Source organism: Triticum urartu, chromosome 3A, assembly GCF_056163025.1.
Source record: "Triticum urartu cultivar PI428250 chromosome 3A, HENAU_Tu73, whole genome shotgun sequence".
Taxonomy (NCBI): domain Eukaryota; kingdom Viridiplantae; phylum Streptophyta; class Magnoliopsida; order Poales; family Poaceae; genus Triticum; species Triticum urartu.
In genome coordinates, this window is record NC_141875.1 from 627,563,497 (window position 1) to 627,575,906 (window position 12,410).

General features: G+C 52.5%; 1 protein-coding gene and 1 pseudogene across 1 annotated transcript; one reads left to right on the top strand and one right to left on the bottom strand.

Moving 5' to 3' along the window:
- Positions 1–5,406: 5,406 nt before the first annotated feature.
- Positions 5,407–5,989, bottom strand: LOC147980896 (uncharacterized). The gene is made up of 2 exons (XM_087515785.1): positions 5,852–5,989; positions 5,407–5,769 (listed from the first exon to the last, which is right to left on the bottom strand). The coding sequence occupies exons 1-2, from the start codon at positions 5,987–5,989 to the stop codon at positions 5,407–5,409; spliced, it is 501 nt and encodes a 166-aa protein (XP_087371911.1).
- Positions 5,990–11,243: 5,254 nt separating this feature from the next.
- The window catches only part of LOC125547065 (putative acetyltransferase At3g50280), a 61,202-nt pseudogene continuing 60,035 nt past the window's right edge, over positions 11,244–12,410 (top strand).

Sequence of the window (12,410 nt, forward strand, 5' to 3'; positions counted from 1 at the left end):
TTTTTGGAAATTTACTGGTCGGCATTTTCGTCGTGTCAGCCTACAAATGAGGTAACCATCAGTTACAAAGGAAAAGAGGTGGTAGCTGGTTTTGGTGCAAGTAATACTGTTGTGAGGCCCAGAGAGGTGTGGCAGCCGCCTCCTTTTGGCCATATCAAGATCAATGTCAATGCAAGTTTTGTGGAGAGTTTAAGTGCCGCGAGCATTGGGGTGGTGGCCAGGAGTTATACGGGTGATATCATTGTCTCATCTTGGGACTTCATTGGGTTATGCTCTGGTGTGGATGAAGCGGAGCTTCGAGCATGCCTAGCTGGGATTTATATCGGTATTTCTCTTAACATGCCTATTATTTTGGAAACTGATTGTGCGTTCGTGGCTTCTTTTCTAGCAAAAAAGTTGTGACAGATCCTCGCTCATAGACCTCAAGAAGGAAGAACTTAGCATCATCAGGCTTCTGGGAAACGTCAAGTTGTCAAAAATAAATAGAAAGGCCAATTCAGTAGCGCATGAGATTGCTAAATTTAGTTTCGATAATAGATGTGATGGTTTTCTTTTTAATAATTTCCACCCTGTGTGGCGCCTGCTGTTATGAACGACTGTAATGACGTTTTAATTAATTAATATATGGACGGGTGTTTTTCAAAAAACAACAACATTGAGATTACGACATTGGAAAAACGATCATATTGAATCGAGCCAAACTTGTTTGTTGTGAATTGGATTATATAATCTATATTCAATTGTAATAACCTGGAGTGTTTACATTTGATTTTCCTCCTTAGACCATGAGAGTATCCTGGTGAATTCTTACCGTACGATGAGCTTTAGGATCGCTCAAACGTCACCTGTAACACGGTGATCATAACGACAACTTACAGGTTCATCGAAAAGTTTGACAAGTAACGAGATAGCTAAAGAGTGGGTTTTGCTCCTCCGACGATGGAGAGATATTCTTAGGACACTCACGGTGTGACGACATCAATCATAATCTGGCTAGACACATGTGACTTCCTCACGTGGATGCCGGAACACAATAACGAGAAAGAAGAACAAAACCAATAACAAGGATTTCGGTATAGCGAGCATAGTGATGACTCGGGAGGATACAGATGCATCCGAGTTTTTCGAAGTATCGCGAAGCAAAGCGAATATCACATGATAACCAAAGGTTCACTCGAATATCATTTGTGTGCTCATAGGGATGGATACGGACGTCCATGGTCCCGTTGCTGTCATTGAACGAACGGTTTGTTTCATGTCTACGAGTTACCAAACCTATGGGGTCACAAGCTTAAGGAAATCACGATCTGCTGAGTGTTAGTAGGATGGGATTCATGAGAATATATTTCTGGAATTGTTTCAAGAATATTAGGAATAGTTCCGAGAGGATCCGGAAGCGTTTCGAGGTCATCGGAAGGGTTTCAGACGGATAATACTGTTAGAATTGTGTCAAATATTATTGTACAAGGTAGGTTACAGTTGGACTTGGTTTGGGACTATGTGTAGACATGGTAGGAGTCGTGTCCAAGTAGGACACTTGTATCCTAGGCCTCTCATATATAGCGGGGGTAGACACACGATGTAATCTATGCCAACATAATAGCACGGGCACGCGGGGGAGCCGGCGGCGTGTGCCGGCGCCCGGGCGACACGGGGTGCGGTGTTGTAGCGGTGTCATGGGGAGGAGCGCCCGTAGTCAGGCCCCGGGGACGTAGCCATGATGGTGAACCTCGTTAACAAATCTCGGTGTCGTGCTGGTGTGATTGCTTGGTTCTCGGTAGATTGACGGTATGCCTCGGATTTATTCTAACAAGTGGTATCAGATCAAGGTTCGAAGAGGCGGTGAAATTGATCTAGAGGTGATGTCGCTGAAAGATCAGATCAGTTTAGTCCGTTGGTATGTCCTGCGATCGTGACTTTTCACGGAGATCGAAGGCCAGAAGCTAGTAGAAGGGACGGTGGGATCATAAATCAGCTCGGTGAGATTGGAAGCAATCGGAAACAGGCAGAGGTAGTGCTCGGCGAGATCGAATCCGTTTCGTGGTGGCGGCATAACGTGGACAGACGAAACTGCGACGTGTATGGAGCAAAAGGTGCAAAACCGCTCAGGATCGGATGCTCGGCCGGTGTGCCCGAGCGCGCGTGTGGCTGCAGCCCATTGCGGGCCGATGGGCCGGATCAGGCTGGAAGCTGCATGAAGGCCCAGCGTGGTGTGCTATCCAAGTGTTTGGGCGCTGGTGGGCAGTCCGGGAAGTGGTGGCTGCGCGTAAGGCCAACTCTACCGCGCGACCCTATCCTGTCCGCCCCCGTCCGTTTGGGGTAAAAGGGACAAAAAAGGCGGCCCAGCGCACGGGAGCAAACGGACTTTTGTCCGCTTTGTGTCCGCTTTCGACCCATCCCCGGCCCAAACTTGCGCCGGTTTTGGGGTGAAACGGACAGCGCGCGGACGGGCGGGACGCGCGCGCTTGTCCTCCCCTGGCCCGCCTGTCGGTGGGAGAAACCAAAAAACCCCCGACGGCCATTTGGCGCCATTTCCCCCAAACCCTCCCACGTCCCTCCCGCCCCTCCTCTCTCCCCCGTCCATGGCCGACGCCCGGCCGAGTTCCGGCGGCCTGGCCGTCGACCCGACCGCAAAGGTGAGGAAGAAGGCGGCAAAGAAGCCGCGGTCGGAGTACACGCCGGAGGAGATCGCCAAGTTGGACGCGGAATCGGCGAAGAGGAGGGAACGGAGAGCGGCCGTCAAGATGAATGCCGCCGCGGCCAAGTTCGCCGCCCAGCGCGAGGAGCTGGAGGCCGCACGGCGCAAGGCCGCTGCCGACGAGAAGGAGGACCTCGTCAACAAAGCGCACGCCATCCTCATGCTTGGCATGGGCCGTCCGGCGGGGTTCCATGCAGCGGCCGTCGGCCCGGCGAGCACAGGCTCGTCGGTCGCCCGGCCTACGCACTGCCAGTCGCCGACGTCGCACGCCGTGCCCATGTCGCCCGGCTTTCCTTCGCCCAGGCACGACGGCCAGACCCGTTTCTCGGCGTCGCCGGACGTGGGCTTGTTCGCGCCGTCCACACCACGCCCCGCGGCCGTCATCGACCTCAACGTGACGCCTGGGTCCAGCAGCGGCAGGCGGCGTTCCGTCGAGATGCAAAGAAAGCAGGCGCGTGCACCGTTCACGGGCACCATGCCGGCCCCCCGCGTGTTGTTTGACGAAATGCCAACCTCAACGCCGACGGTGGACGAACCCTTCTACAACCAGTACATGGAGGACGTGATCTTCCAGGGTGGGCATGGACGTGCTTACGACCCCGATGAGACCCAAAGTCAGGATGGCCGCGCCCAGTACGTGCCCGATGAAGAGGCCGACGACCGTGCTGACTACGACCATGGTGATTCGTGGCATGAAGACGATGACATCTATGTCGAAGGTGAAGATGAAGATGAAGCCAATGATGTTGATATTAGTGGCGCTCCATTGTTCATAGACGAGCTCACCCAAAGAGCGGAAGCACAAAAGAAGCGGAAGAGCATTCGCACCGGGTCATATACACAAGATGAGGACAAGTTGAGTTGCCAATCTTGGATGGAGATTAGCCAAGATCCAAGGACTGGCGCGCAACAAAAGGGCATTGTTTTTTGGACGAGAGTCCACAAAACATTCCATGAAAGGAAGATGTTTGAGCCCTACCAAATTACAAGCAACCGTGGCATCGGTTCGATTCAAAAAAGATGGTTGTTCATCCAACAAGAGTGCAACAAATATTGCGCCGCATTTGAGAGCGTTGAAGCACGGCCCGTGAGTGGTCTCGGTGTTGGAGACATGGTATGCTCTTCTCTTTCTAGCCCTTACTACGGCCATGAGACTTCGGCCGTGTATATGTTTGCATGTTCACTTGTTGTTGATCATGTGGTAGGCATTTCAATCTTTGGAGGCATTCAAGGCCCGGCACAATGACAAGCCATTCACTCTTACGCATTGTTGGACGATCATCGGCAATTGCCCTAAGTTCAAGGATCAATACCGTGAACTTCAAAGGAAAAGAGGCAAGAAGACGGCCAAGTTCGTCGGAGGTGGGGATGGCGAGGCATTGAAGAGGCCGAGGGGCAAGACCAACTCCAAGGTGGACGACATCCGTGACGCCTCATCCATGGCCTTGCATGAGACTTTGCATGGCATGATGTCACATAAGGATGTGAGGGACGAGAAGAAGCGGCAAAGCAAGGACGAGCAAATGAAGCAATACCTAGATCTCCAAAGACAGAAGCTTGAGATGGAGGAGGCGGCCAAGAAGAGGAAGATAGACATGGAGGAGACGGCCCGGCAAAGGCAGCTCGACATGGAAGAGGCCGCCCGGCAAAGGCAGCTCGACATGGAAGAGGCCACCCGGCAAAGGCAGCTCGACATCGAGGCCGACAACGTCAAGGCCAGGCAGAGGCAGCTCGACATCGAGGCCACCAATGCCGCCACCAAAGCAAAGGAGGTGGCCCTAGCGATCATGAGTGTGGACTTGTCGAAGATGAGCGACAAGACGAGGGCCTGGTTCGAGGCCAAGCAGAAGGAGATGCTCGACGCCGAAGGCCTAAACTAGGTCGTCCGATCGGCGTGGCCGTTCTTTTTGGAGGCTGGCATGGGTGCCGCCCGCCCGCTGGGCCCCTGGCATGGGTGCCGGCGAAAAAACATTCATTTTGGAGGCCGGCTGTGTTGCCGGCCGCTGGCTGTGTTGCCGGCGAGGACAACTATTCATTTTGGAGGTTGGCTGTGTTGCCGGCCGCTGGCTGTGTTGCCGGCAATGGTCGTGTAGGCCGCTGGCTTTGTTGCCGGCGTGATGAACTGGGGTCGTGAACTGGGGCTTGGCATTTGAAACGTCCCTTTTTTTTAAACTAGACGCGGACAGGATGGGGCAAAAGGATGCGTCCGCGCGCTGGGCGCACGGCCGCCGCATCCCAGGACAGGCCCGGACAGGACCCCAAATCCCTACCCAAAGGGACAAAAACTGGACAAAACGGACGTCCGTTTGGGGTCGCGCGGTGGAGTTGGCCTAAGAGCCACATACGATCGGAGGCTGAGGCGCTGGAGTTAGAGCAACTCCAATGGGGCGACCCATTTCGTCCGCCCGCATCCGTTTGGGTCGGCGCAGACAAAAGTGGCGGCCCAACGCGCCGACCCAAACGGATGCGCGTCCGTTTTTCGTCCGCGGGCGACCCATTCCAGGCCCTTTTTGAGCCGGATTTGCGTCGGCGCGGACACGAGACGGACGCGCGCGCTCACCCTCTTTCCTCACCGGGCCCGCTGGTCGGTGACACATTGGATTCACACCCTCGCCCGCCTGCCACGTCTCCGACGCCGCCGGCCATTTTTTCAGATAAAAATCGATACATAGATAATTCTAGCGTACACAGATAAAAAGAAAAGACCACTACTCGTCGATTTCTGACTCCGACTCGGTAATGTCCTCCTCCGATGTCTGAATGTAGGCGTCAGCATACGCCTCGTCTTCAAAGTCCCAACCCGCCGTTTCTCGTAGCTTCAATTTCAATTGAGCTGCCTGCTTCCGCGAACGCTTGTCCTCCCGATAGGCGGCTCGCTCCCTCCTCCTCGCGTCCCTCTCCGATCTCAATTGCTTGTAGAACTGCCGCTCATCGACGTTGTCCTGCGGGTAGCCTCCACGCCACAGCACCAAGGCTTCCACGTCCTTCTCTGCGATGGCGAGGCGACGCTGCCGCCTCCGGTGGACACGACGATCCTCGTCGGTGAAAAGCCGCGGGAGAGGCGCCAGATCCTACGCCCGCTGGCTCGACACGTTGGGAAAAATTCATATCCCGACGAGGCCTCAGGAGGCGCCACGCCGCCGCGTCGTGCACGCGGGCCGCCTCCTCTGCGGTGTCGAAGGTGCCGAGGGCGAGACGTTTCTCGCGAAACCAGATCTCGACGGAGAAGGCACCGGAGCGGCGCTCGCGGACTCCGCGAAAATCCGAAGCGCGTAGGCGGCGGATCGACATGGTGGCGCAGAGGCGGCGAGAGTGGGCGGCCGACAGAGTGTGGCGAGAGCGCCTTCTTTTATAGCGAGCGCCGGCCGCGGCGCGCGCGCGAACCTTTCCCGCACGCTGGAGCGTCAAAACCAGCGCGCGCGAACCTTTCCCGTGTGCTGGAGCGTCAAAATTAGGGCGGCGGCACGATGTTAAACGCGTACAGTCATGAAAATGGGTTGGTCCGTTGGGCGCACTGCCGACCCAAAACTAAAAGAGGACGGACGGTGGGCGGGCGGCCGACCCAAACGGACAAAAGCGCCGTCCGTTTGGGTCAGCCCGGTGGAGTTGCTCTTACGACACGAGATTTTGTTGAAACAAAAGAGAAAGCGTCTGGACAAGTGATTGCCAGCGTTGGTTGGTGCTATTCATCGTGAGCAAAGAGAGGGAGAGGCAAAGTCAAGCATACATGAAGACGTGGTGGAGTTTGGATCTCTATGACCTCGTGTATTTGGAAAGGCTGCTAGATGGATTTCCTCATTGGTTCTCTTTGCTTGGTACACGTACAGATCATGTACGGGATGACAGCGGTTTCATGCTGCAGTTGATAAAGACGTGGAGTCACAGGTTCAGATGGAGATTGACTGGTTCGATCAGTTACGTGTAATCAAGTGTTGCATCAGGACGAGGATGGTATTTTCACATCATATGACCATGAAGTTGGGGGAAACAGAGAACTTTGGTAATGGCATTTGTGGGTGAATAATCTGCTGAAGCAACGAGATGCTTGATGGTGTAGCGGGATGCCAAGTCAATAAAGATGGACCATCTACGGCGGATGGCGGCGTGCGTATAAGGCTTGGAGGAGTCTGGAGCATGTCGTGGTAGGGATCATGCAAACACATGGCGTCAAGCAATGCACGGAGATGTGCGGGTGGACAAGACGCGGGGTGAAGTATGGTTGCAGCCGGATAGTTTCGGCTGAATCGGACTGGACTGTCTAACGGACCGACATGGATGTTGGTCAAAGCAGAAGACGGCGGTGATTTCAGCGACGACGACGTAGGAGCGTGATGCTGATGGTGGCCGACTTCTGGAGCGTGGAAACACGTGGTGCAGGCCCGAGGGCTTGTGCGGCTTCGACAGACTATGGCGCAGGGTTGATTCAAGACAATGCACATGAGAGCTTGGAGTCGACAGGGTGCGGGAGGGTGGCACGTACAACCACCATGGAGTCATGTTGAAGGTGGAGTTGGAGTCTGATGGATGACTACACTCTGTGCTGATGGAGGGGCTACAGCGTAAATGCATGGAGAGTCGAAGCCTATTTCAGCGGGATAGTGAGAGACACGTGGATCGGACTGGGTACCAGTGGTCTGATGGAGATGTGATACTCGGCATTGGTCGGTGATGATCGGTGGTTCTCTGCAGTGGCGGTTGAGGCAGTGTGGGCTAGCTACCCGGGAGACTCGACCAGGACAGCAGAGGCTCGACGCGGTGATAGCGGCGAGGCGTGCGTTAAGCACGGGACACAGCGACAGGCCAATGCACTAGCGGTCAGACGTGTGGTCAGACAAATTATGCAGGAGGTGCTGAAGTAGTGTTGACGAGTACCAGATTCAACTTGGTGACTGGGTCTATCGGTGCCGGTTGATGGACAGGAGTTGACCATGGAGAATCTGAGGAAGTGGCGGAGAGTCTGAAATTGTCAAAAAGCTGAGAGAGTACATGGCCGTATATTTTGTGGTGTTCAGTGCACATGACAAAGTGCGGATGACAAGTACAGAAGGATCCGGAGTGCTATAGATGTGGGACATGTCAGAGACTATCCGGGAAAAGGGTGAGACAACTGCGAATTTGACTCAGGGTGACACATGACGACGATGAAATTCCTTCAAGTTTCAGACATGCGGTCAAAAAGGAGCGGTGATGTTGAGTTCGGGTAACTCTTATGTGTGACATCCAATATGTGAGTTTTTCATTTTCACGCAGACAGTGGTCGGTGTGTGATAGTGTTGAACGGATTATCCGAAAGTTGGGAGCACAAAGTAGAGTAATGATAAACTTAATTTTGCTCGAGTGTTGACTGTTAAGAAGACGAGAAGGGACTACAGTTGCAGGTGGAGTCACATGGAGTCTGGGAGTAGCAGCGGTGCTCATGACGTATCTCAAGTCCAATGTACATGGAGGTTTGATGCACGGACGAATTTAAGATGGTCGAGAATATTCGCCAAGGTGGAGTTTGTTAGAATTGTGCCGAATATTATTATACAAGGTAGGTTACAGTTGGACTTGGTTTGGGACTGTGTGTAGACAGGGTAGGAGTCGTGTCCAAGTAGGACACTTGTATCCTAGGCCTCTCATATATAGCGGGGGTAGACACACGATGTAACCTATGTCAACATAATAGCACGGGCACGCGGGGGAGCCGGCGGCGTGTGCCGGCGCCCGGGCGACGCAGGGTGCGGTATTGTAGCGGTGTCATGGGGAGGAGTACCCGTAGTCAGGCCCTGGGGACGTAGCCGTGATGGTGAACCTCGTTAACAAATCTCGGTGTCGTGCTGGTATGATTGCTTGGTTCTCGGTAGATTGACGGTATGCCTCGGATTTATTCTAACAAATACAGATAAAAGATGGAAAATATTTTTAAAAAAGTTAAAAATATATATAATGGTCTAAAGGTATTTAAACATTTTATATTTAAAAGACCAAAAAGGTGGAAGGCAACTTGGGCCACAAAGGCCCAAGTGAGTTGGCGCCCCCTTTCCTTTTTTGGGGGGGGTGGGGGGGGGGGGGGGGGATTGGAGTATCCCATGGCCAGCGCCCTGAAGGGGGACTTTTCCCCTTTGGTGGCCGCTCTCTCCTCTTCCAATCTATATATACTAGAAATTTTGCTCTATTGTTCATACAAGTTTTGGAGCCTCCTCTACTTTTTTTAGTTCTAGTTCTAGTTGATTTGATAATGTAATGCAGCAAGCAAATGCTTCAAAATGATGCATGCCTTGTTGTGCTTGCAGTTACCCTCATCAACAATCCCAAGCCACATGTGCTCTGGTTGAACCAGGCATCCGTCAACGCCTGGTACATCGCTGGACTCCCGCTCCACAATACAACGATCGCTGTTTTTTCCGTCAACGCCTGGTACATCGCTGGACTCCCGCTCCACAATACAACGATCGCTGTTTTTTCCGTCATCGGTGTGTGTAACATCAAGATGGAGATTGTTCAGCCATACATTCACCGTTGCATTGTACTTGCTACGTTGATGGACACTTGGTTTTGTTAACCATGAACGACTAGGTAAGTAATGACTGCATGGCAAGGAGCGGGGGGAGCGGGGGCATGGGCCCCCCTAGCCCACCTCACGACACGACATCACATTATATCTCATTAATAATTGTTTTACATTGTAGTACATACATCATATATTCATCATTTGTATCCTATAATCACACACACATAATATATTAGGACCTTATTTGCTATAAAATATTTTTTTATGATTATATCGTTGGAGTGACTTTCATGAGATGTACTATATACCCACATGAAAGTACTTTTCACTCTATTATGATCGCTACATGATCAGGGGCGGAGCTCTGTAGGGGCTAAACTGGGCCATGGACCGCCCAGGATTTTGACCAAAAAAATTTATATAGGCATCTCCCAAGCCCACTAGCCCAGCCCACGTGCATCCTCTCGCTTTCTCTCAGAGACTCATGCACAGAGCAGCCGCAGAGAGGCAGGCAGCGCTAGGAATCCCTAATCCCCAATTCCCAAACTGTCCCACAGTCGGCGAACCGACGGCGTCTATCCTCTCTCGCCGGAATCCCTGTATCTCACATCCACGGTTGAGCCCCTTGCTTTCCTCCCTTCCCCCGACTCTTTGCACCTGCTCACAGATGACATCTGCTCGCGCTCGGCCACGCCGTTGTTCTACTGGCCTGCAGCTTGCCGAACCACTCCTAGCGGCTGGCGCATGAGCAGATCACTGGATGAGCTCTCCTAGTCTCCAGTCTCCTACTGTCCTCCAAGAGTAGAGCAACTGTCAGAAGCAAGAGGTAATTCCCCATTTTATCACTTTTGTTCAGTTCTTTACATCTACTCATGAGTCATGAACTCATCTATTTTCAGTGTCCAGTGTTTATAAGAAACAGATTTTATCCATATGGAATTCCACGTGCACAGAATCCTATTGACTGTTGAGTGTCCAGTGGAATTTCTAACCATTAGTGCCAACTATTCATCTGTTTTGAGTGTCGAGTGTTGAACTGTTGATAAGAAATAGTTGTGTCCATTTGATAAGAAAGTGAATAGGCTGATCTTGTACAAATTGCAACACAGGTAATCATGGGCAAGGAAAATCAATCTCAGAGAAGAATTGATTTGGTTTTTAAAAGGAAAAGAGATGACATAACTCGAGTTCAGGAAGACCAGATATTGCCGTTGCTTGAATTGGAACAACATAACCAAAACCAGTACGAATAGGTTCGAACAAATGAAGCTGTTACATTCCAAAGTATTGAGTTCTTGCAGCGAGACCCTGGAAGATGAGAATCTTGCCAATAATCTGTTAGTTCATATAGAGGGTGGAATTCTAGAGAACTACAACCATGAAGATGTCCTTGCAGATTCTAGAAGCAAGGGTGACCGGAGAGTTGATTTGTAGTATGTGAGTAAGTCACATGTCTAATGTCTCAAAGCTTTTGTATTAGCTAACTTAATAGTGGTTCAGGGTTAAAATGTATTTTGCTGTATATATATACATACTGCTTGCTCCATCCGGTAATCATACTGATGCTTATGATTCAGAATTTCAAAAAAAATATGCTCTTGTTTAGTTTGGCCCACCCAGCATTTTCTTTCAAGCTCCGCCACTAACATGATGCCTCCTCTCGTCGTCTTGTTTTGCTGCCATGACATCAAGTTGAGCCTCCTGCTCCTGCGGTCGGTTATTCCTTTCGCTGAAAGTTTAGAGAGTTTTGCATCAGGTAGTGTGCAGCTCGCTGCTGCAGTGTTTAGGTTGTGATGAACTGACGAAGCGGAGCTGTTAGCACTATGGGTTTATAAGTGAAGCATGCAGCTAGCACAACACTGTGTGGTCTGCATTCGATTTATCAGGGGCCATCTCAGTAGCAGTATTTGCTGCCATATGGCCTGTTGTAGTATAGTATAATATAAGAGGCAAATAACATCACAATGTGCATGTCCATTTTTTTAAGTTAACAAAATCAACCAAATCGTGACTTTCATTTTTCTGTAAAATGTAGCAGATCAACAGCCAACAACCACCTCCAATCCAAGCCAGCAACCGCATGGCAAATGTGGTGATGAGCAACCTAAAAACAAAGAATGTCTAGTCTAGATAAAATGAGTGCCAGCATTGGCATCGAACATATGGAAGCGAGCGTGGCTGACACCATGCGGATCGTGTCCCGGCGCATGGTCCGGCCGTCGCACGGTGCCATGCCGGTGCCGCTGTCGGAGGACATCCACCTCACGCCGTGGGACCTCTGCTGCATCGGCATGGAGTATATCCAGAGGGGGATACTCCTGCCCAAGCCTACCGCCGGAGGTGAGATGAGCTGCCTCGTCGACAAACTCGCACCCTCCCTTGCGCGCGCCCTGGGACGGTTCTACCACCTCGCCGGCCGGCTCGCCGTCGAGGAGCACAGCGACAGGACGATCACCGTCCCGCTGCGCTGCACCGGGGAAGGCGCCGAGCTCGTCCACGCGGCGGCGCCCAGCGTGGCCGTTGCAGACATTGTCGGCTCGGTGTACACCCCATCGTCGGTGGTCTGGGGATTCTTCCCGTTGAACGGGCTGCGTGGCGCGGACGCGGCCAGCGTGTCGAGAAGGCTTCTTCACCTTCTCCGCAGCGAGCGTCAAGAAGCTCAAGGCGAGGGCGAACAACGAGATGGCCGGCGGCGCCACCATCTCCTCGCTCCAGGCCCTGCTCGCGCACCTCTGGCGGGCAGTATCCCGCGCCCGGCGCCTCCCGCCGGGGCAGGAGACGTTATGCGCTGTGACCGTCGGGTGCCGGGGGAGCATGCGCGGCATCCCGGCGGACTACGTGGCAAACGCCATTGAGATCCGCGTAGCCGGCTGCACCATCGGCGAGATTCTGGACAACGGACTGGGCTGGACGGCGTGGCAGCTGAACCGCGTCGTGGGATCGTTCGACGAGGCGGCCGTGCAGGAGTGGCTGGATCGCTGGCCCCGGGAGCCCACGATTTTTTCCCACCGGAACTCGTCGTTTTCTTCAGGTGGCGCTCCCGGCTACTTGTCTTGCCTTGCACTAGTTATTGCTAGTTTCAGTTGGAACCAGGAGAAAAGCGACGGCAGCAAAGAAGACAAATGCCATCTTGAGATGTACGTAATTTAAATTTCCGATTGCAATCAAGCGTGCAATGCAGTGAACAGTGTGACTGAATTTAAATTTCAGATTGTAATG

Coding starts and splice junctions, on each gene's coding strand:
- LOC147980896 (XM_087515785.1), bottom strand. CDS start 5,989: ATGTCGATCCGCCGCCTACGCGCTTCGGATTTTCGCGGAGTCCGCGAG. Junction 5,770..5,851: donor CCGCAGAGGAGGCGGCCCGC/GTGCACGACGCG, acceptor CAGCGGGCGTAG/GATCTGGCGCCTCTCCCGCG.